The sequence below is a fragment of the Ammodytes marinus genome (assembly GCF_949987685.1).
Source record: "Ammodytes marinus genome assembly, chromosome: 6".
Classification (NCBI taxonomy): domain Eukaryota; kingdom Metazoa; phylum Chordata; class Actinopteri; order Uranoscopiformes; family Ammodytidae; genus Ammodytes; species Ammodytes marinus.
This window is the reverse complement of record NC_137235.1, coordinates 19,328,359-19,350,593: the sequence shown is the minus strand read 5'-3', so window position 1 is coordinate 19,350,593 and position 22,235 is coordinate 19,328,359. Positions and strand designations below refer to the sequence as shown.

The following is a 22,235-nucleotide window of genomic DNA, read 5'->3' as shown; positions in this document are numbered from 1 at the left end:
GGTGAGACAAAAACGTCTGACGACTAAAATGTTTTGAGTAGGGTATTGTTTACTTCATTTGGTTTATAGACTGTATATAAAAGATTGGGACTCGGTTTAGTATTAACATTGTTTTAACTTGTAAAATATTACCATTTGAGTGAATATATAGCCTATATAAGTTAATTGATAACATAAAATATAAAAATCTGTTAACCCTCATCCTATTGAGGTATTTTACAGACATGGACTACCGATGGGGTCACTAGAGCAAAACATACTGGAATAAACTACCATCAAAGAAAAATAATACATAATGTGTCTTCTATAAACATTATTAGTTATGTTAATGCCATCTGGGAAGAAAACAAACTTATTATAATTGTTGGAATTAAGTTAATTAGCTCAATGCAAAAAATGGAATGGAAGCGCTATATGGAGAAAAAAAATATCAGAGCTACTCTGCTGTCAGTCAGCTTCAAAATGAATGAGAGGCCTCCCCTACTCTGCCTGATGGAGTCTGATACTTTAAATGAGAAACTATTGCAAAAATAAACTCAATAGTTATATTTGATAAAACTGCATAGGCTGGAGTAAAAAAATACTCCATTACATTTGTATTTTTAAAAAGCAGGAATTAGAATAAAATAAGAAAACAATATTAAGTCATGAGGAACAAATTGATTGACAAAGTAATGAAAAATTGGAATGATAGAATAAAATACCAGTGACATATGACAAGATGTTTACCTCTGGAGTCTGAAATGACCTCAGTCTAGTAGGATGACGGTTAGGTAATTATTTTGTCTGACAAAGCTACCATGGACATATACCCTGCATTCCAATAGTAGTTGCACTTCCCCTTGTTCATTTACCCTCAGCCCTTGGCATGACGTAACAGCATACGTTGCACGGAGGGAACTTGGAGAGCGGAGGGAGAATGGGCGGGGGAGGAGCGGAGGATTTAAATGGAACCCACTTGCCCTTGTAGTCGCAATGGACCGTCAGTTACATAGGTAAATCTGAATGCAAATAATACAGAATTATAACATTCTGCTAAGGTAGCCTATGTTGCAGAAAGCCATTTCCATAGCATAACAAACATTGAATTTCGACACGGTAACTCGGATTATCAAGATATTGTTACTTACACATGTAAATAGTTTGCTCCGACATGTTTTCTTATTTATACTTTCAACCAAAAACATTTGTTTTAAATAGTCCTCTAATTGGCAGCCATCGGTGTTATAGCAGTAATGTGTAAACTGCAATACATTCACTGGATTGTTCGTGTGGAAATAGGATAGCCTAATTGAGGCGTTTTGGAATATATTTGTATATATATATATTTGTCCTGCGGGTGGCCGCGATGTCCCTAAAAGCATACAGTCTACCGGAAAATAAAAGGAGAAGAAGAAGAAGAAGAAGAAGAAGAAGAAGAAGAAGAAGAAGAAGAAGAAGAAGAAGAAGAAGAAGAAGAAGAAGAAGAAGAAGAAGAAGAAGAAGAAGAAGAAGACGAACTGCAATGCACTGTGGGTGATATCCACCTCGGAGTGACCATCCATGTTGACTTCATCACTCAGCCCTCCGAGGGTCTATCTCACGAAGTTCACTTCAGTTTTCAGACTATTGGAACGACACTTAAGATGGCAGCGGGGATTCCCCCGAGGGCAAGTGCCTAGGGAAAGTGAACGAGGGCCTGTTGAACGGGTATTGGAACGTACCCATAAAGAAAGCTACAGAATAAAAAAAAATACTTGACCCGGATGTAAACATTTTACTTCCGGATCATACGTCACTCGTAAATGCTGCTTTTTCAAAGTTAGTCCAGCGGTTAATATTCATCACATTTGAACATTTATTTTATGACAATAATGTATCGATTTCTTTCTTTCTTTCAAATGCACTAACAGGCGCCAACTATCATGTGCGGTATGTGTTTTCTGTGAGCTAGAAAAAGTATATAACCTACTAATCAACGCGGAGTAAAAGTAGTCCCCTGTATGTTTACGTTCTACAGAAAAACTAGCTAAGGCTTAGCTGTTATTTTAACTTCAATGGTCTCTTTGACTTGAACACCTGCGGTTTGTTTGGACTTTTTACCGGTCTGTAAGGAGGGATCGGATGTAAAGGCAACCAATGAGTATACACCTCTTCAAATGCCAATCTGGATCCCCCTACACTTGACCACTCTGTCACTCCTCTCGAGTTGTGGTAACCATGTTAACTCACTGGGTCACACACGTCCTAACGAGGCATTTATTTATATTGAGAAACTCAGAGTGTAGCAGTATAACGCTGTCTCTGCGACGCGCCAAGAGACACAGTAGCACGTTACCGGTCGATGATTTGGATCGGGTTAGGACTTTGCTGCAGCTCTGCGCGGACAGACACTATATTTCTCCGGGTCAGACTAACGTGGAGCTGTTCCGGCGTGGGGTGAGCTGCAGTTATGGCCCTCTGGGAATGGAGCTGAGGAGGAACCTGCTGGAGCAGTGGTGGCGATCTGTGCGCAGGTCCAGTGCTCAGGTGTTTGGGATAAACACCCTGAGCAGTAGCGAGGACGCAGGGACAGGAGATGGACGGGGGCCACTGAGGATTGTCCGGTCCGGAAATGTAAAACAATTACTTGAACAGCAAGATCTGAGCAAGGAGGAACTGATCCAGAAGCTGCAAACGCTCCTCCAGAAGTCCCCAACTGTGAGGACGAATTTTCTTCAAGGTAGAGGGATGTCATATTCCAGAGGGAATAACTGTTTTTGCACTATTCTGCAAGGGCGTATTTTTGGGTTTAACATTGTATTGAGATCTTCCACCCATCTAGGGAGGTCTGGGGACATGTCCATCCAGATAGGCAGTTTCACATTAAGTTTAAGAGACATATTCAAGTTGAAAAGCAAAAAATTCAAACATTTACTTGGTATAAAAACACCACATTTGTAACTTATCAATTTTTTGTTCCAGTATTAGTAAAATGGATATTTATCTTTAGCCATTTGATAGTCATGCCACATTTTAACTTATAACTAGATTTAAGTGAATAAAAAGAACAAGATGAACTAAGGCCGGTTTGCTCTCAGGTGCCTTGGAGCAGTTTGTACCGTCGTTGGAGCTGGTGAACAGGAAGCTGCCCTTTGGCCTGGCAGAGAGTGGTCCGTGTTTTCAACCCTCAGATGCCTCTGGTTGGTGAGGCTTCGTCGCCCTATCTGTCACCTAGTCATCTGTATGTTATAGCCTATAGATTTGCTGTAAAATGGATTGCACTATTTAAATAAAGTTAACAGCTAAAACAGATGTGTGTAGGGCTTACGTAAATATAAAATAAAGGTTATTTTTCTGCCAGCCCAGCTGAGATCACCCAGACGTCTCTTGTGTGGTTCTGCTCTCCTCGGACCTCTTCCCAGTGGCTGGATCACTGGACACGACAGAGACTGAAGTGGTGGAGGAAAGTGAGTATTTTAGCTGGGGTAGCACCCTAAAGAGGAGCTATTATGCTATGTTTCAGTCTAACTTTGGTACTGCAGTTTGGCCTCTCTGCAAAAACGCTATGTCCCTCTGCACTCTGTTTGAACCTGGCCAATCAGAGAAGGCTGGTAACTGCACATCAACAGGCACGGTCCCTAGTTTCACGTTACACTGAGCGGTTTGCAGTGTGAGCGGGGAGGGGGGGACAGGGACATGTCTGAACCAACGTGCAGCAGCATGACCATACATGGAAAATCTGCTTTATCTACGTAGATAAAATCCGGAAACTAGGCACTAGGCTGCAGCGAACGGCATCGGAGTGGTGAGGCTGTGCACAGCCACCTGCAGCCACCCCAGACAGCAAGCAGGGAATTTGTATAAAATGCATGTATGTCATTATCTGACACTTTGGTATCATTTAGCATGGCTGTATAACATTATAACAACATGTATAGGTCAGAAAAGAAGAAAAAGCATAATAGGTGCTCTTTAAAGAAAAGTTTCCTCCTGCACCTGTGTAGCTACTTTTTTCTTACACAGTTGAAGAGGCATGATGAGAGGCCTCTTGGAAAACACAACGACTGTCATAAAAGTATGTTTTGCAGTAGATTTTCTAGTCTACTCACAGCCCTCGTTGGGATACATGAAAAATGTCTCGGTTTTGTTCAGTGGAAATGTAAATCTGATAAATGTCTATTTGAAGAATTATTTTCTGAACAGATCGTCATTATTCTCACACACATATTTATTAAAGATGTATTGCAGGCCAGGCGTTGCTTGTCATCAAAAGGTAGCTTGACATTATTACTTTTGCCAAAAAGGGGTTGTGGTCCAGTCTAAAAAGGGTTTAAATATCTTGTGGCTTGTAATCACTGGTGTCCCCCAAAACTAACATTTCCCTCCAGAGAGCAGCTTTGAAATGTAAAGATATGAGTAAAAAAAGAATAATAATTCAACATTGAGATAGGAGTAAATGCTTTGGGGCTTCTGTTGGATACAATGACAAAGTCCTGGAGTTTTAATGTTTTCATACGGACAGGTTCAGTTACATGAAAAATGAATCAACCCCTTGTCTGTCCAGTTCGCCCTGTCTCCATCAGACTTCAGCAGCAGTGACGTCCCAGAGGAGGAACTTGAAGAGGCGGCGTCCCGTGGCGTGAAGATCGTCTTCAGCTTCCCGTGGGGACAGGAACCGCTGGAGACGCTGTGGAGCAGAGGAAACACAGAGCTGCTGCAGACGCACAAAGGAGTCCGCTCCAAACTACAGGTCCGTCTGATGTCTCAATGTTTTTATGCTCTTTGGAATAGGTGCTCTTTATAGCTGCATTATGTCTCTTATGTCTCTCATTTTGAGTTTATTTGGTAATATTTGATATATTACCAAATATTTAAAAAATATATATTTTTAATTTCATTGAGGGGGTGACCCTCATTTGCAATGATGTCGAGTCAAATATATTTTTTAGGTTCCGGTGACAAAATAAACTGAAATGTTGGTGTACTGTCTTTTTTTTTTTTGCAAAATGGCGACCTATGTCTTGTTTACTTTTTATTGACTCTGAAGTTTTTATGATTCAGGTTCTTGTCTTTTCAAATTTATTGTTAAAAGACTGCAGTGGTGCTGGAGTTCAGTCCAGCACCACTACTGTTCTCCCCGAATCATGTGTTTTTAAAGTTTCTCTTAATTACTATGAAAAGTAGGAAAAGAATAGGTGTTAGTAATAAACAAAATTAATAATGACTGAAATCTATTTAGCATCTTCAGGTTCAGGTCATTAACTTCACATTTTAATGTCAGTTTAAATGTCAGTTTAACGTCAGTTTTGTTTCATATCTGCGATAGGAAACAACGGTGGCTTTTCACTCCTATCGTTGTGTTCCTAATCGCATGCAGTGTTACTTGTCTTTCAGTGTCGAGATGGTCGTAAGTCAGTTCCTCACATGGTCTCTGTCACCGGGAACATGGACCGCGGGGTGATGGCCTATCTGTCCAACTCACTCCAGCATCTCAAGAAGGAAGACGGCAAGAAGAAACTGCAGCAGAGAAAGGTGGGTGGCCCACACCTGACCCACCAACCATTAGCAGGAGGGTTACGGCTCGATTCTTCCCTTGACACTTTTTTTGCAGCCACTCTTTACTCTGTTTATTCATCAATTTGTTTTGCTTCACTGTTGATTTCAGGTTCTGAAGTTGCATCCAGTGTTGGCTCCCGTCAAAGTGGCTTTAGACATTGGCAGGGGAGCCACTGTGGAGCTGAGACAGGTCAGAAAAAACATGTACTAACAGGAAACTCAGAAATGAGATATTTAAAGGAATATGTTCATTTTGTAGGCATTAGTCTAAGTAGATTCATAATTATTGGATTTATTTGTAGGTTTGTGATGGGCTGCTGCAAGAGTTTATAGAGGCTAAGATCTCTGCGTGGCCTGGGTACCTTGAAACTCTACCTACATCATTGGAGCAGCTGAACACAAAGTAAAGTGCAATTTCAGTGTTGTAAGGGAGGCAGAAGCAGTTCTCTTAAGTGTGTTTCTTCCTTCTGGACTGACGTTTGTCCCTGTGTTGATTGCCTCTTAGGTACGACGAGATGGGTGTACTTTTCACTGTGGTGGTCAGTGAGAACACGCTGGAGAGCGGCCTCCTCCAAGTCCGCAGCAGAGACACCACCATCAAAGAGACCATGCATATCTCAGAGAGCAAGAACTTTCTCTCCAGATATATCTCTGCCGCAGACAACACCTGAGCTGACTTTTTCGTTTGGCGAGCTTCAAGGAGAGTCTGAATATTGGACTGACTCAGTTTTACAGTTGATTCCTCAAACTTTTGCAGAGGTCTGTTCCCGAATTAAACAATTTCTGTGAACTTGGAGATATGCAGATATGTAACATGTTTCTAAAAGTGGATTGTCCAAGTACCACAAGACTTTAATTGGGTATAATTTAAGGACTCTCACTGAGCCTCCTCTCTGTTCTTCAATGGCAAGGAGGTGGATAACTCATACTCCTGCTTTTACTGGTTGTTGTGAACTTGTGAGATCAGGTAAATGTCACTGTCTGAATTCAACAGGGTGGTATTTACGTTGCAGGAGTGTTGTGATGAATGTTTGGTGCGTTTTTCTTTCTCATGTTGCATTAAAATACACAGTCTCATTAATATAAAGTTGTTGTTGTCATGATCCTTGTCCTTCTGCTCCATGTTACTTGTCATTGATTAGTTGATTTCTAATGACATTTCTGAATCAATATTTCTCTTGAGGTTTAAAGATCATTCTTGACCTGGGAAACCAAACCGAAAAAAAAATAGAAAACAATCACAACCAAGGTCTTAATTTTATATCACATTAGCTTTCAGTCATATTACATGATCATCATACAGTATCTTATGTAGGGTCTCTAAACTGGGACTTTGAATCGGCAGGAAATCTGTGCCTGAAATTTGTTGACACACTGGAACCAGTCAGACATTGTAATGCTTTCTCCCTTGATTTGCTTATTTTTTGTTAATGGTGCCGTTTAGTTTTGTGTCGTTATTTATGATAATATTTTTCTTTTGATGGCTCTATATTAAGCAAAATCACATACCTCAATTCAAAAGCTGTGATTCTCCTGTACCTATACGGGCTAGATGTCGCGAGATTTGGATGCCGCTTCGCCCCTCCCTAAGCTTTCATTGGTCTGTGGCTCTACGTCTCACTGAGCATGAGCATGTGTATGTGTGTCGTTTAGCTATTAGCATTTAGAGATGGCCGCAGACAAGCAAAACGAGACTAAAGTTTCCCAAATGGAAGAAAATAAAGAAAATTCGCCGGATGGAGGACTGGGACTGGAAAGTATCCTTCACTTCCCCGGTTTTGTCACGGTTGTTTTGTCTTTGCTCCACTGAATGTGTGTCAGGCTCGGAAGCCAACGTTAGCTCGCTGGCTAGCTCGGTCAGAGGATAACGTTAGCTAGAGTCTTTAGGCTACGTGTCGTACTGTATGTAGCAAGCTGTCAAAGGCGGGCTCGAAAAGCTGATTTATTTGACATAACAAAGTGTTTTTTTTTTATTCTAAGGCAGTTTTTAATAAATTAGAACTGTTAGTTACTGTGTGATGCTACAGTCATGTTGATATGTTCACTTTTTACTGTTTTAATCTCAGTTTTAGAGATGCCTTTTTCTGCAACACATATCCCAACACCACAGTCCCGTTCTGTGTCTGTAGATCCAGTGCTAGCAGGATTTGACTTTTTCATACTTGAATATGAATGATAAGTATTGCCCTGGAGTACATGTGGTTGTCCCTTAACCCTGAGTGCAGTTTTGCTGATAATCAAGGAGTCCCAGCAGCAGCATGGCCTCAGACACGGAGACTACCAGAGATACAGGTGAGTTGTGTCCAGTCATACAAATATCTCTGCACTAACTGGACCAGAGCTGCATACATGTCCGTGGTCAACTGTCACAAAGAAGTGAATAGTTTTCCCTTGATCACATTTTTATTTGTTTATTTAGGATCGTCAGTATTGTTCCTGAGGTGCCATTCAAATGGCCATGGCATGCAGTTACTTTTTGTTTAAATGTACATTCATTTTATATCAGTGACATTGTTTTTTATCCCACAAATTACTGTAGAGAGACCTAATTTTGTTTTACTCATAAGGAAGCTGTATGCATGGAAACCTTGGCTGCCATATGGTTCACCTAAGACTGTGCTGGTGTGCAAATAGCTCTTCGCTGTAATGCTATCAAATACAACAACTTTGCTATCTGTTTTACAATAAGAAGCCTATAATCAAATCACTATAGTCTAATGCATTTTAGGGCTGCAACTAACGATTATTTTTGATAATCGATTAATCTGTCGATTATTTTCTCAATTAATCGATTAGTGTTTTGGTCCGTAAAATGTCAGAAAATGGTGAAAAATGTTGATCAATTTTCCAAAGCCCATGTTGACTTCCTCAAATGTATTTGTATGTCCAAAACACAAAGATATTTCAGTTTACTGTCATAATAGGATTAAAGAAACCAGAAAATATTCACATTTGAGAAGCTGAAATCAGAGAATTTGGATTTTTTTTAATTAAAAAATTACTTGAAACGATTAATCGATTATCAAAATAGTTGGCGATTTATTTTAATAATCGATTCGTCGATTAATCGTTGCAGCTCTAATGCATTTACACACTATAGGGGGATAGAATATTAGAAACACCTAAATAAATTGCAGTGGAATGATCCAACACTACCAACTACAGCCCCAGTTATAAACATTTAATTGAATTAACACAAATCTGCACATTATTAGCATTTGAATGTAGAATTTAAAGCATTACTGTTTAGATTTGTAGTACGAAATTTACCCCAAGAAGAGTTGGCCACTAGCGTGTTTTACCCACATCAATGTCACTAGTTCAGCGATTTCGATGGGGCTCAAATAATAAATGTTCCTAAGATTATTTTTAGATTGAATGACTTGTCTGGGTGGTTGTGTGAAACCAAGATCAAAGTGTACACATAAGCATTATTCATTGACTGTAATGTAACCATATTGGTTTCTGTGACCAGGGGCTACTGCTCCCGCAGACTGCGCCGCCTTCGCAAGACTCTTGGCTTCAGGATGGGCAACCGACACAAGTTCATTGGGAAGAAAATAACTGTGGAAATGATTTCTGACAGCAGGTGAGGAATGGACCATTTGAGCCATCGTCTGCAGTCAAACTGCTTATTATAAACAGCTTTGTATACAGTAAAAACTGATTTGACCTACACACCCTGTGTCTTTGAGGAGGGATAGTGAAGGCCACATCACTGAGGAGTTTGGCCTGTTTCTACACAAATGAAGTGATAGGTTATCTAAATAAGACATGATTCTGCTACTGGTTCTATGCACCTCACTGCTAAATACTATCATAAAGAAACTGTGAACATGTGCTGCCAAAAGACTGATTCAACAACTTCCCCCTCTTCAGGTATCTGTTGCTTGTTTTAATGGAGGCAGAGCGTGCATGGAGTTACGCCATGCAGCTGAAGCAGGAGGCCAATACAGAGCCACGTAAGCGCTTCCACTTGTTGTCGCGACTACGCAAGGCTGCCAAGCACAGCGAGAAGCTGGAGAAGCTCTGTGAGAGCCCCCGAGTCGACGCCAAGACCAAACTTGAGGCCCAGGTACACTGTTGAGAGTCCCCTTCAAGTCGCATTTAGAGATGCAATACTGGTGCACAGATTAAGGGTGTACACATGCAATATAAGATTAGCATTACTAGAGCTGCAACGATTAATCGATGAATCGATTATTAATCGATTATTAAAATAATCGCCAACTATTTTGATAATCGATTAATCGTTTCGAGTAATTTTTTAATAAAAAATTTCCAAATTCTCTGATTTCAGCTTCTCAAATGTGAATATTTTCTGGTTTGTTTAATCCTATTATGACAGTAAACTGAAATATCTGTGTGTTTTGGACATAACAATACATTTGAGGACGTCAACATGGGCTTTGGAAAATGTATTAACATTTTTCACCATTTTCTGACATTTTACGGATCAAAACACTGATCGATTAATCGAGAAAATAATCGTCAGATTAATCGATTATCAAAATAATCGTTAGTTGCAGCCCTAAGCATTACTAGTTTCTTATGCTCACTTATTACTCTCAATGAAACATATACAATGTATTATTTGAAGGTGTTTTACGGAGAGCAAAAAAATTAAGACAATTAATGGCTAATGTATTTTATTTCAGGCCTACACCTCATACCTGACTGGTATGGTAGAGTTTGAACTGCAGGAGTGGAAGCGCGCCATGGAGGCCTTCAACAAGTGCAAGTGAGTTTTAACAACACTGCAGATCCTCAATACATTGGCAGAGTAAGTGGATGGCCTAGTAATGACATGGGAAAAATAAAGCAACCCCTTTTATATCTTTTCAGGACTATCTATGAAAAGCTGGCCAGTGCGTTTACTGAGGACTTGGCAGTTCTGTATCGGCAGCGTGTCGACGAGATATCGCCCAACATCCGCTACTGTGCTTACAACATTGGTGAGTACTCATATATGGGTGGATGATAACTTGGACCTGTTTATGCATGCTGACTCTGAAATTGATTGATTGACACTGATTTTTTTGTTACCCCTTCTGATTGCAGGTGACCAGAATGCAATCAATGACTTGATGCAGATGAGACTGACTGGGGGAGGAGGAGGCATGATGGCTGAGAAACTAGAGGTGAGCAAACAGGAGTTGGACATTGATTTAGATGGATCCATCTTCAGTCATCTTTCATGTATTAGTGATTCCTAAAATCACATTACGGGTGACCCTCACACACACCCCTCAAACTTGTTCTTAGTAAAAAGAACGCTCAACGGATTTGTATATCAGTAAATGTATTGGTTAATCATCCATCTTTCCTCAGGCCCTGATCACTCAGGCAAGAACCAAGCAGGCAGCCACGATGAGTGAGGTGGAGTGGCGAGGGCGTATCGTGCCAGTTAAGATAGACAAGGCCCGCATCTTCCTGTTGGGTCTGGCAGATAATGAGGCTGCTATTGCTCAGGTCAGTATTTTTTCAGATCTTGTTTTCTTACAGGGTTTATAACTCAACTGGCCTTGTTGTTAGCAGCCCTCTATAGCATTACTCTTAAAAGTACATGCTGGGGGTGTCTCTGTGTCCGCAAGCCAAAATAATGCTTTTTGAATGCAGTTCGTCCCCGTTCCCAAATGTCCCATTCAAACTGCATGTTAAATGCAGCACCTTACTCAAATTCTGCCTAGCTGATTTGGAAAAAAAAGTGTTCTAGATTACAATCACTTAGTATGCCTTTCAAGAACACTGTCCCTTCTTATAATAGTTCCATGTGCTACCCATGGGACTATTATAAGAAGGACGGTGAATTAAAACATGGCGCCCATCCATTTCTATGAAAGCTGCTCATTGGTGCAGGGCAACATCATGGATAGAATTCAGACTTGTTTTATCCCTCGTCAAGGGGCCTTACTGGACATGCGAAGTGGCAGCGAGAGCATGTGAGTCCCACGCGATCGGACGTAGGTACCGGATGTAGAAATAGTCTCGTTCTCAAACAGTCTATGTTCTTGAGCCGTGTCTGAGCACAATCGCATTGTTTCCCGACCATGGAAGTATTAGTTATTTACCCCCCCGATGATTCTCTATTTGTGATCTTTAAATTTCACTCCGTTATTGTAAAGTAATAGTGGTTAACACGTTCAAAATTAAGATTCCTCCTGCCATCTGTTTCACTACGTCTCCTTTCAGCTGCCCACCCTCCTTCTCCTGCTCATAAAACACTTGAGGTGGCGTTTTAAGAAGTTATCATTTTAATTTTTGTAGTTTGTGGTCTAAAGATGATTAGGAGTCGCTGATTGATATCCAGCGACAGATCCCTCTTCCCTGCTTGTATTGGAGTGAACGGTGATATCTGCTTCTGGGCCCAGGACCTGCCAAAACTGCAATACCAGGCTTGGCCACTGGGTACTGCTGGATTGCAGAAGCAGGCGCTATTCCTGTGGGCCTGGTGCTACCTCTTGTCCTTAACTACCTGTCCAGTTACCATGCCACTTTTTTATAACTACTACTTATAACAGTCAGTGGACTTCCTCAAACTTCCAGGTGGTGACACTCTCCTCTTTACAGTGTCGCATGTCACTCCCACAGCTGACACAGCCCACCACTCGCCCAAAGGCTCAGCACACCCTGCGGACGTGCCTGTCACACCCATAGCCACTCAGGTCTCTGGCATGCGGCCTCTTTCTTCGCAATACTGCATTCTGGGCATTTCAACCCACACATGAATACGAGACTACACCCAGCAGGTCTCAGAGCTTGGACTAGTATCATCATCTCTTACACCTTTCCGTTTCAAATGGGCCCTTTTGGGACACAGTCCATTGATAAGCTCATTGTGGTGCGACTGAATGTGTGAAGTCTTTTTTAATCCAACATGAATTATGGCAGTTTTCTTAATATTTTCTTGAGGATTAATATAAAACATAAACATCCTCATCATCTATCTTTGTGTGACAGTAGGTGGCACATATCAGTTGTCATTGACTACTCAATAGAGTCAGTGTGTCACACCAACATCTTCAGCTTCCCATTGAGTTACACCTTGACAGCTCTTGACAGGTTGAGCCGGTCTTGATAGGCGTTGTCAGGGTGTTGGCAAAGTGTGTGGAACTTAAATATATTTCTCCACTATGGTTCTACTATGTTTCTACGGTTTGTTTGCCCCTATTTTGAAAGTGACGATGTCCCAGACTTCTATGTTAGTTTAACACAAAAGCGGTTAAATTTTTATTTTGACTTGCATTTCCCTATTTAAAGTAACCCAAAAGTTCTTGAACTATGGACATAAAGTGTTGTGGCCAGTTGTGCGAGTGTGTCTATGAAAGATAGGTGAGGTAAAAAACAATCCTGCCATTCACAAAGATTTGAACAGGGAGTCTTGATTGCTGATAGAGTTGTTTGCAGGAATGTGGGAGCAGCCTGCTGGGCCACATACCTGTGTCTCTCCCCCAGTGTGACACAGTCTCCTCCTGTTTTAAACTGTAGCAACCACTACAATGTCTTAACCCAGGAAATATTTGTGTTTGCATGATTGACATTACATGTGTCTGTATGAGTTCAGATATGAAGGCCTGCATATTTGTCTGCATATTTTTTCTCCCTTGTAGAGTTTCCCTACCAATTAGAAAGATCCATCCACCATTTGGGTCTGTAGATTTCTACAGGCTACAGTTCAGGTTCTGATATTCTGCCTTGAACATTTAAAGTTTCCTCTTGTCATGTTCACAAAGAGCACTACAACTCAAACCTTCCCCTCCCAAATTCTTCACCACGTGATACCCTTTGACATAGTTTAATGATTTTGTGTTCTTCCTTTCAGCTTTCCCCATTTGATAATTTAATATAATTGCACAAGTCCTTCATATTGGTCAGTAATGCCTCGTTTCGGTCCGGTTATTTTGGCTTTCCATTTGCCAAAAGTTGGGTAGGGAACGGATATAAGCGAGCCTAACCGCTCTAAGCCGCTCCCATTTTCGGTACTCCTCCGTTGGGGTACCAGCCGCCTGAAAGGGTGCCGAAAAGGTGGAGCTACACACTGCCGTCCGTTCATTGGTCGAAAGAATAATTTCCGCCGTGTCTAGTCACCTCGGCAAGAGTGAAGAGAGTCTTGTGTTTTGGCGAAAAATCTGAGTGTAGCACTGTTTATTGTGTGGTGTTTTTCCTCTTCATTAAATTAATCAGTTGGCTACACTGTCTTCCACTGCTATGATGTCACGTAGTTGCCGCAGCCAGCACTGTTCGTTCACTGTCTCTGTCGGCTTGCACCGAGCCGTCTCTGTGCATTTAGCGGCGTAATATGGGGGGAATAAATAATGAAGCGACTGGTTTGACCAAGCAAAAACAAGAGACTGCTGGCTTGACCACAGTTCTTCCACAGCCCGATAGTTTGACCCATATTCTGGCGGCAGCTGTCGCAGTCCAGCCTAAACCCCGCCCTACCAGTAAGGGTAGGGTCGGCGGTGGAAACACCACCGAGATTCTTTAAAGTGAGCTGTCCCGCTCTGAGCCGATCCGCTCTACTTGGTGGAAACGAGGCATAATTGTACCATAGGTGTTATATGACTGTGTGGATCAATATAGTTGCTTCTATAGACCTACAGCTTTCTGTTCTTAGTTTGTTTGTGGCAGTGAGCTCTGATGCATACATCTACTTGTATTTCTAATGGTTGTACCCAACACTTATTGCACATGCTTCATAATACAATCATTCAATATGGAGGCAATGTTATTCTAAGTGTTGACAGTCTTTTAACAGCTTTAGAATACATATTAGACGCCATGCTCCTCTATAGATCTTGATTAGTGTTTCTGTGATGCAGGCGTCTAACGAGGAGACCAAAGAGCATCTGTATGAGACCCTGCTGGCCGAGTGCAGAGACACCATCCAGGCTGTGAAAGAGGAACTCAAGACTGAGGCGGTAAGGCTTTAAAGTTCACATATTTCGGTGAAGGAAGGGCGGATGTGAGTATTTGTGACTTATATATGACCTTGATGCTAATGGGTCAGTCACTAACTAAATTGCAGTAGTTAAAAACATGACACTGAAACAAGAATGTGGAAGTTATTTCTTAAATGTTTCTTGTCTTTGTAGAAGCAACGAGACAGGAGCTCTGATGCTGACAGTGGCAAGGTGTCCAACCTGCAGTTCCTGCACAGGTGAAATAAGAACTTGTACTTGAAAAATGGACTTGGGTAAAGATGGTTACGTGTGCTAGTAAATACCAGGATTAGTCTTGAGAAGTGTTCTTGTGTTTGGAGATGGTCACTGTGTCAGATATGGCATCCAAGATCTAAGGCTGCAACGGCCGATTATTTTATTATTACTGATTTAGCTGCCAATTATTTCCTACATGAATAATTTTGTCTGTATAATAATGAATATAAAAATATTAAACGTGCTTGTGGTCTCCCCTCGCAGTTACCTGACCTACATCAAGCTGTGTACATTGGTGAAGAGGAATGAGAGCATGGCCCATACTCTGCAGGCTAAACTGAAGGAACCCGAGGCTGACGAGAACAAGAGGGGGCCCCGTCCACAGGACCTCATCCGCCTCTATGACATCATCCTGCAGGTAAACGTCTAGACACAAAATATATCTCGGGAACGTTTTTAGTCATAGGGTTCTGTTGTTTAAAAATAAAGTTGGATAGAAACATTTGTTTCTAAAGCGCATACTGTGTCAGAACAAATGTCATATATTGCCTTTTAGTTCGGGATGCATGTAGCGACTCATTTCCCCAACGTTTAAACTGAAGTTTTCATTTAGATTAGTCAAGTAGTGTATTAAAAAAACAGTGAGAAAACCAAGTAAAAAGTAAACACTTTAGGAGCCCTTCAGCCTTAACATTCCTCTAGATAATTACAAAGTCGTTAATGTAAATGCTGTTATAATGTGCGTCACGCTGTTTATTATTAAAATAAACGTCATAAGACATTTAATTTTTTCATTTTCCTTTATTTAACCTCGAAAGATCAATTGAGGGGTGACCCTCTTTTACAATGACGTCGAGACACACAATCTACACACAATAGATCGCTCCGTCAAGTTATCCAAGTCAGACCCTTTTTTTTGCGCAGAGATCGTTATTTTTAGTGTGTCTTTATAAAGTTTCTTGTTAATGTTAGTGTAGGCTACATTTTGCTTATCGCTGGACTGACGAGTCCCGCTGTGTGTTATTTTGGTTTTGTCTCAACCACTGCGCTTAGTATTTCTGGTGCCGACTAGTGAGGTAGCGGACGTTAAAATGTTTAACCAAGTAGTCCTGTGCATCCCAACTCTTAGTTAGTTTCTGAGTTAATCTCAGAAAATGTTTGTGTAAATGTGATGAGTTTTTTGTTCTGTGCACTTTGCATGGTTTGACAGTCTCTGTCAGATCCTTCTATCTCTTTTTCTCCGCTTGTCCACGTTCTGTCTCCAATAACCCTCCCTGACCTTGTCCGTCTCTCCAGAGTCTGGCTGAGCTGTCCACCCTGCAGGGTCTGGAGGATGACCACACCTTCCAGAAGGAGGTGTCCCTCAAGACGCTTGTGTACAAGGCCTACAGGTCAGATATTTTGGCCTTCAAAAAAACTTGACATTTAATTTGAAGTGTCTCGTGGATAAATGTACTACTTTGTCTGTGTTTCTGTGGCAGAAAAAAGTTCAACACCGTATAATACCCATGTTCCCACAATGCATTGCTCTTTCAGTTGCCGTCCCCTACTAGTTATGTCTTTTGTTTAGTTATCTAGCTGCACATGACACATATATATATATATATAGTAGACTCTTCAGTCGGCATCTTCTCTCTCTGTCCTTGTCTGCCTCTCTTTTAACACTTTGTTTAATAAACTGTTCCTTTCATCCGTACCCTTTCAGATGTTTCTTCATAGCCCAGTCTTATGTGCTGGTGAAGAAGTGGAGTGAGGCTCTTGTGCTGTATGAGAGGGTGCTGAAATACGCCAAGGAGGTCCAGTCTAAGGCCAAGAGCCTCAACAACAGCCTCAAGGTTGGTCACAAAATAACACACACAAGCATCACAATTAAGTAATAATCATTTACTACCCATTATGAAAAGTTCCCATCAAATACATGTTGACAGAAACACAGCTAGCAAAAAGGAAAAGCAAGCCATAGAATATCTCAGGTTTTGAAACTAACCCTGAATGATTTGTTTGCGGTAAAATAAGTATTTTTTTGGGAAGTTTTCCAAAATATAGAGCAAAAACCTCACCATCTTGTGTACGTTGTTTTGCAGGATCTCCCTGATGTACAGGAGCTAATTGCTGAGGTCAGCGCTGAAAAATACTCTCTTCAAGCTGCGGCCATATTAGGTGAGAGCACATTTTCCTGAACTGAAAGTTTTCTTTAGCCAGCTACTTAGGGTTGGGTATCGGTTGTTTTTTTTTCGATACCGGTTACTACTCGGTACTTTTGAAAAGGTTCCGGTGCTTAAACTGTACTTAAAGAGGACCTATTATACTACTTTTCTGGTCTTAATTTCTTGTTTTACACTGCTATAGAGCAACCTGACACGAATCACATCACAAAAAACTATGTAGATTTTCGGGAAGCTTTCTCTTATTTTGGCGATCCAGCACGTCCTGTCAACACTTGAGTGTGTGTGCTTCGGCAATCTCCGCTCCCTCCGCCTGTGCATCGGCCATCTCCGCTACCCTCCCCCCCCCTCCTGCAATCCCCACTCCGTTGTGATTGGTTACCTTCCTTCCGGAACACTTTCAGTGGCGGGAAGCGCGAGCATGGACCTATAAGGGCGCGAGGCAGACGCGAGGCAGACACGAACAGGGAAGTGACAGCATTACCATACATGGAAACATCCGCGTGGTGACTTCACAAAGTTACATGCGACGTCACAAAGTTACAAAGGGTAGACCGCTTTGAAGACGTGACTTCTCGACTGGCTAGAATAGTGTTTAGTGCTCGGCACAGACACCCCAGACGGTCAGCAGGGAATACGTCGAAATGCATGTAAGTCATTATTTGATAATTTAGTATGGTTAAGCATGACTATGAATCATCATAACAACGTTTATAGGTCATAAAAGTCAAAAAGCATCATAGGTCCTCTTTAATGCACACACTTTGTCAAAAAGAAAGCCCTTTTATATCCAGTGCCACGTTTAACACAATTAACTTTAACAATATAAATACAAGTAACTTACAAATAAACTATTTTTTTTTAAAAATCAAAAAAAAATCACTCAATTTACATAATATCTAATACAACAATACTGTTTCAAACAATATAATAATGGAGATTAATATGTATGGGCAGAGATCGTTATTTTAGGTGTGTCTTAATGAAGTTTCTTGTTGAACATTTCCATGTCGCCGGATGGCCGAGTCCCGCTGTGTGGCTTTTTGGGTTTGTCTCCACCGCCATGCGTAAAGGCAGCATTATAACAGCTGACGGGAGGAAGCGTGCAGGCGGCTGCCGCGTCATCGTCAGCCTGCAGGTGCCCAATGCATCCATGACAATGCTGCTACATCGCGTGTCATTTACAAAAAGTAGTCTGACATAAAGAGCGATCAGTTTGTCATACTGTCTCTCTCTCTCACATACTGCGAACGTGAGCGAGTGTTCAACACACAGTGTGCACGCGCGCCTCAAGACAGTCGGGCTTGTTCTAGTCACTCACAGAACAGCATCCGCGAGCGGAAATGCTTCATCTAGTCATGACATAAAGAGCGATCAGTTTGTCAAACTACAAACGTGACGTACTACAGCAGGGGGCGGCACCGAAATAACTGAGGCACCAACATTTTATTTTCTTTCTTTCTGGTTACTACCGTTTATGTCGGAACCGGTGCCATACTAGTACCGGGTTTCGGTGCCCAACCCTACAGCTACTGTAGTTATACCGCACACAAGGAACCCATTTAGTCCCAATCTTATCTGTTCTGCCTCGCTTTGATTACAATCATTCCAAAATGTCTTGTGTTTCAGACACTGATGAGACTGCTGAAGTTCCTTCTCAGCAGCAGGTGAAAGACAACACGGTAAGAGGACACAATCAAAAGACACGCCACACCAGTATGAATCTGTCATCACATGACGCTCACTGTTTTTACTGCTTCCTCCTCCATGTAGCCCCTCTGCAACCGCCTTGAGACATTCCGCCTTGACCCCACCCTGGTAGGAAAGCAGCCCAATCTGGTCCAGTTCCCTCCTGACTTCCAGCCAATCCCCTGCAAGCCCCTGTTCTTTGACCTGGCTCTCAACCACGTGGCCTTCCCACCGCTGGATGACAAAGTGGAGCAGAAGGGCAAGGGCGGCCTCACTGGCTACATCAAGGGCATCTTTGGCTTTGGCAGCTAAATCTAAATCAACAGGCTCTGGGCTCCACAGGAGAGCCACCATGGCGCTGAGTTTACCACAAACAAGCAGACTTGGGTCAGTTGTTGATTTAGAATAATAATAGTTAGTTTAATGTTTTTAATTTAGTGCCTAATGCAGGATGGGTGGAGTTTGAAGTTCTTAAGGAGGTCAGAGTGAGTGTAATCTTCCAAGACAGATAATAGAAAGATAATTAAATCGATTTCAAGTAGCAATATGACCCAGGTCCACTGGCCATTTTTAGTGATAACATCCGACTGCCTCCTTAAATCTGTGACTTTCCAGTTTTACAGGTTACATGCCATGGTGTTTACAGGTTGTCAATCTTCACAATCCTGTCGGTAACCGACGCCACTGAGGCACAATTAGTTATTACATTTTTTTTTTCGTTTGACATGTAAGCGCCTTTGGGTAATTATGTCTCAGTTCTGTGCTATTGTGAGATGTTTTCTGCATCGTTTCTTAAACCTAATATTTACACAGTTTTGTTATGACGCCTGCTTTGAATTTAACAAAAAAAGTAATGCTCTTAAAATACCATTAAGATCCTGTGACCTGTCTCTCATAGCAGTTTTTGATCATCATAGTTTCAGAAGATTTCGGCTGCATGCCATTTCTTCCCCTCTCCTTTTGCGCCGGTCCTTCCTCCTTTCTACACTGCATTAAAACACCAATTTGTGATTCAAAGCTTCACTTTAAACTTCGACAAGGACACATCTTCCTTCACACAGAATAGCACAAGGAGAGAGATATCTGGACACCTACTGTCAGCAGCTCCTAATGTGTCCTATTGAGCTGTAATGTTACGAAACCTTTTCAAACTGTGGAAGACTGAAGGAAAAGGTTATGGGAAGGACTAGAACAAAGCCTATTGGACGGGATGATAATGGAAGAAGCCATGAAATGTTTTTCATCAAAAAAGGAAAAAGATGGATATTCAGTGTTTTTTTAAATGAACTGTCCACTACTACCTACACGTTGACACTAAACCTCACATCATGTTAAAGAGTCAATGTGTCACATTTTCAAGGGGCATGTTTTGTGCTGGCTGATGACCACGCTGTACCCACACTGATGTGGAGCAGTTCTACAGACTAATTCATTCCTGTAATGTTATTATTTCTATTTTACATTTTCATCACTGCTCTAGGACAGTATTTTTTTTCTAACGGCTTCTAATTCATCACACCGCCATGCCTGTTTGTCATGAGTAGGACTATGATGTTTTCATCACCAGTGGCGTGTCTGTCTATACACTGTAATGCCAGAAATACATCTCTCTGTTATCGGTTGTTTGGCAGCTACAGCGTCCACACCAAAGCAGCTCATCTCCTCTGACCCTAAAAGGGACCTAGTTTGGACCTGTGATACCTGGTTTAACACTGGCTAGAAGACAGTTTCAGTGTCCTTCACCCACTCCTACATTTAAATGTTGTTCTCTTTCATTTTTATGAATGTCTTGGTTTGGAAAAAAAAATTTCTCCCCTTCAGTGTTTCATGTCAAAGAATTGAAATGGACGTGCTGGAATAGCTCCAGCACTTTACCTCAATTAGCCTGGAAAACAAGTCGGTTGTGAATGATATCTGTTGGAAACCTAATGTTGATGAGACTGTATGATTTTGATTTAATTTCCAGGCCTATAATTAAAAAACATTTTCACCAACCACTGTTTTATTGACGTTCATTCATTCTATTGAGTGGCTTTAATTTCAACTGAAGTCCTCATTGGTTAAAGATGCTCAAAGGACATGGTTGTGTATTTGTAAAGTTAAAAATAATTTTCCTGGAGGAAGTAAAGAGGTGTGCGACTGTTGCACCTCCATCTTGGGCGTGTCCATGTCAGAGTGCATCGGATGCCTTTGTAAGGTGTGATTGTGATTAGATTTACTTTGTGCATTTTCAAAAGTATGAATTCTATTGGGTTTTTGTTACTGAAACTCAAAACATCAAATAATGCAAATGACTCTTCCTACATTTCAATATCAGTAACAAGTTTATATAATTAGACTCATGGTATCTCTACCTGATGTCTTATCTGCTGCCTGTCATCACTGTCTTCTACACATACACACACATTCCTGTGTCACTCCAGAAACACACTGCTGGGATAGGATGTAGATAGATATGTGTGCCTGGATTAGATGGAGGTAAAAGCTTATGTGCAGGAAGAAACCAGACAAAGATGGCTTGTGGTTGAAATTTTTTTCGGCACACGTCTTTGTTATGCAGACTGTACAGTACAATGGCAAAGTGAACAAATCCAAGGTACAGTACAAGCATCAAAGCATTGGAAAGCATCTCATTAACTTTGTAAACCTGACGGCCATGCTTTGTACGTTTACTGTTTGCAGTTTAAGGACAAAGAGTGACACACCCTGGCTATGTTTTTCCACTTTTGTTTACTCCCAGTTCAGCTGTGGGGAATTTGGAGGCATGCAGATCTAGAATATCTGAGAAGATGAATCGACATGACTTTGGTGATCCCCAAATCCCCTTCCCCCCCTCTTTCTTTTGGTAAAATGTCTTTTTGGGTGGATTGCCATGAATATGGTGGGAATTGTACTTACTTTGATCCATCATCAGATACATTTTTCAGTTTGTTCAATTCTTTGGTTTATCTCCGATTACCTGCCAAACTTAGAACATTTCCTTGCACAGATCTGTGGCTGTACATGGTTAACAGTAAAATGGTAAACGAACATTATGCCTGCCTTTGGGCATTTATTTAGCTAATGTCAGATTGAGCCTCATAGAGCCACCGGCTGTAGACTTTTAGTTTAGTTTTTCTCCACTTATCCTTGTCTTAACTAAACATTTATCTGAATCAACAGCCTCTCTAGCACATAATTGAGAGTGCTCTCTTGACACACAACATTGAAGTTTGTTGATGTACAGTATCTCTCAATACTCAAGACATGTGGACCTGTTGCTTCAGGGATTTCAACCATTTCCCCAAATATTTTTTTCACATAAAAAGATAATTACTTTATTCCATGATGCATCATTGTACGGCAGTTTTTAAAAGTGTGTATTTAAAAAAATTAAAATTGTGTTAGGAAGCCGGAAATGAATCCACAAATATCTCAAAGAAACAGAAAGAGTATCTGTTCTGCCAGACAGGTGGACGCACCCAGAGAAAAAGAGAGAGAGAGAGAATGAGAGAAACTGTGTGACTGGAATGATCAAAAATGTGTGCTGCCTGTGCTGTTCCTCACTATGCTGCAAAGAAAGCTGCACTACCGCATTCCTCGCCATATTTTTTTCCTTTCGTTGATATGCTGCATAAAGACGCCCTGATCCTGCATGGCTCATGTGCAGGGTTAACCAAGTGCAGTGTCAGGGTGAGGTTAGGATAGGTGTGAACCAAAACCTAAC

The 22,235-nt window shown here is 41.3% G+C and overlaps 2 protein-coding genes across 3 annotated transcripts; both read left to right on the top strand.

Moving 5' to 3' along the window:
* The first annotated feature begins 1,778 nt into the window (after positions 1–1,778).
* On the top strand, positions 1,779–6,581 carry polg2 (polymerase (DNA directed), gamma 2, accessory subunit). 2 transcript variants are annotated; one of them, XM_080028769.1, is made up of 8 exons: positions 1,779–2,701; positions 3,060–3,161; positions 3,328–3,428; positions 4,526–4,711; positions 5,356–5,493; positions 5,627–5,707; positions 5,820–5,920; positions 6,023–6,581. In XM_080028769.1, the coding sequence occupies exons 1-8, from the start codon at positions 2,200–2,202 to the stop codon at positions 6,186–6,188; spliced, it is 1,377 nt and encodes a 458-aa protein (XP_079884895.1). In that variant the 5' UTR covers positions 1,779–2,199; the 3' UTR covers positions 6,189–6,581. The 2 variants fall into 2 exon arrangements, with proteins under 2 accessions (XP_079884895.1, XP_079884894.1); XM_080028768.1 differs by having other exon boundaries at positions 3,060–3,165; positions 3,323–3,428.
* Positions 6,582–7,143: 562 nt separating this feature from the next.
* srp68 (signal recognition particle 68) lies at positions 7,144–20,514 on the top strand. Its single transcript, XM_080029113.1, has 16 exons — positions 7,144–7,274; positions 7,743–7,809; positions 8,993–9,106; positions 9,397–9,592; positions 10,176–10,258; positions 10,363–10,472; positions 10,579–10,658; positions 10,849–10,989; positions 14,340–14,438; positions 14,613–14,677; positions 14,940–15,093; positions 15,972–16,066; positions 16,381–16,510; positions 16,760–16,835; positions 18,470–18,522; positions 18,614–20,514. Exons 1-16 carry the CDS (start codon positions 7,187–7,189, stop codon positions 18,839–18,841), a joined length of 1,779 nt encoding a protein of 592 aa, XP_079885239.1. The 5' UTR covers positions 7,144–7,186; the 3' UTR covers positions 18,842–20,514.
* Positions 20,515–22,235: the final 1,721 nt, after the last annotated feature.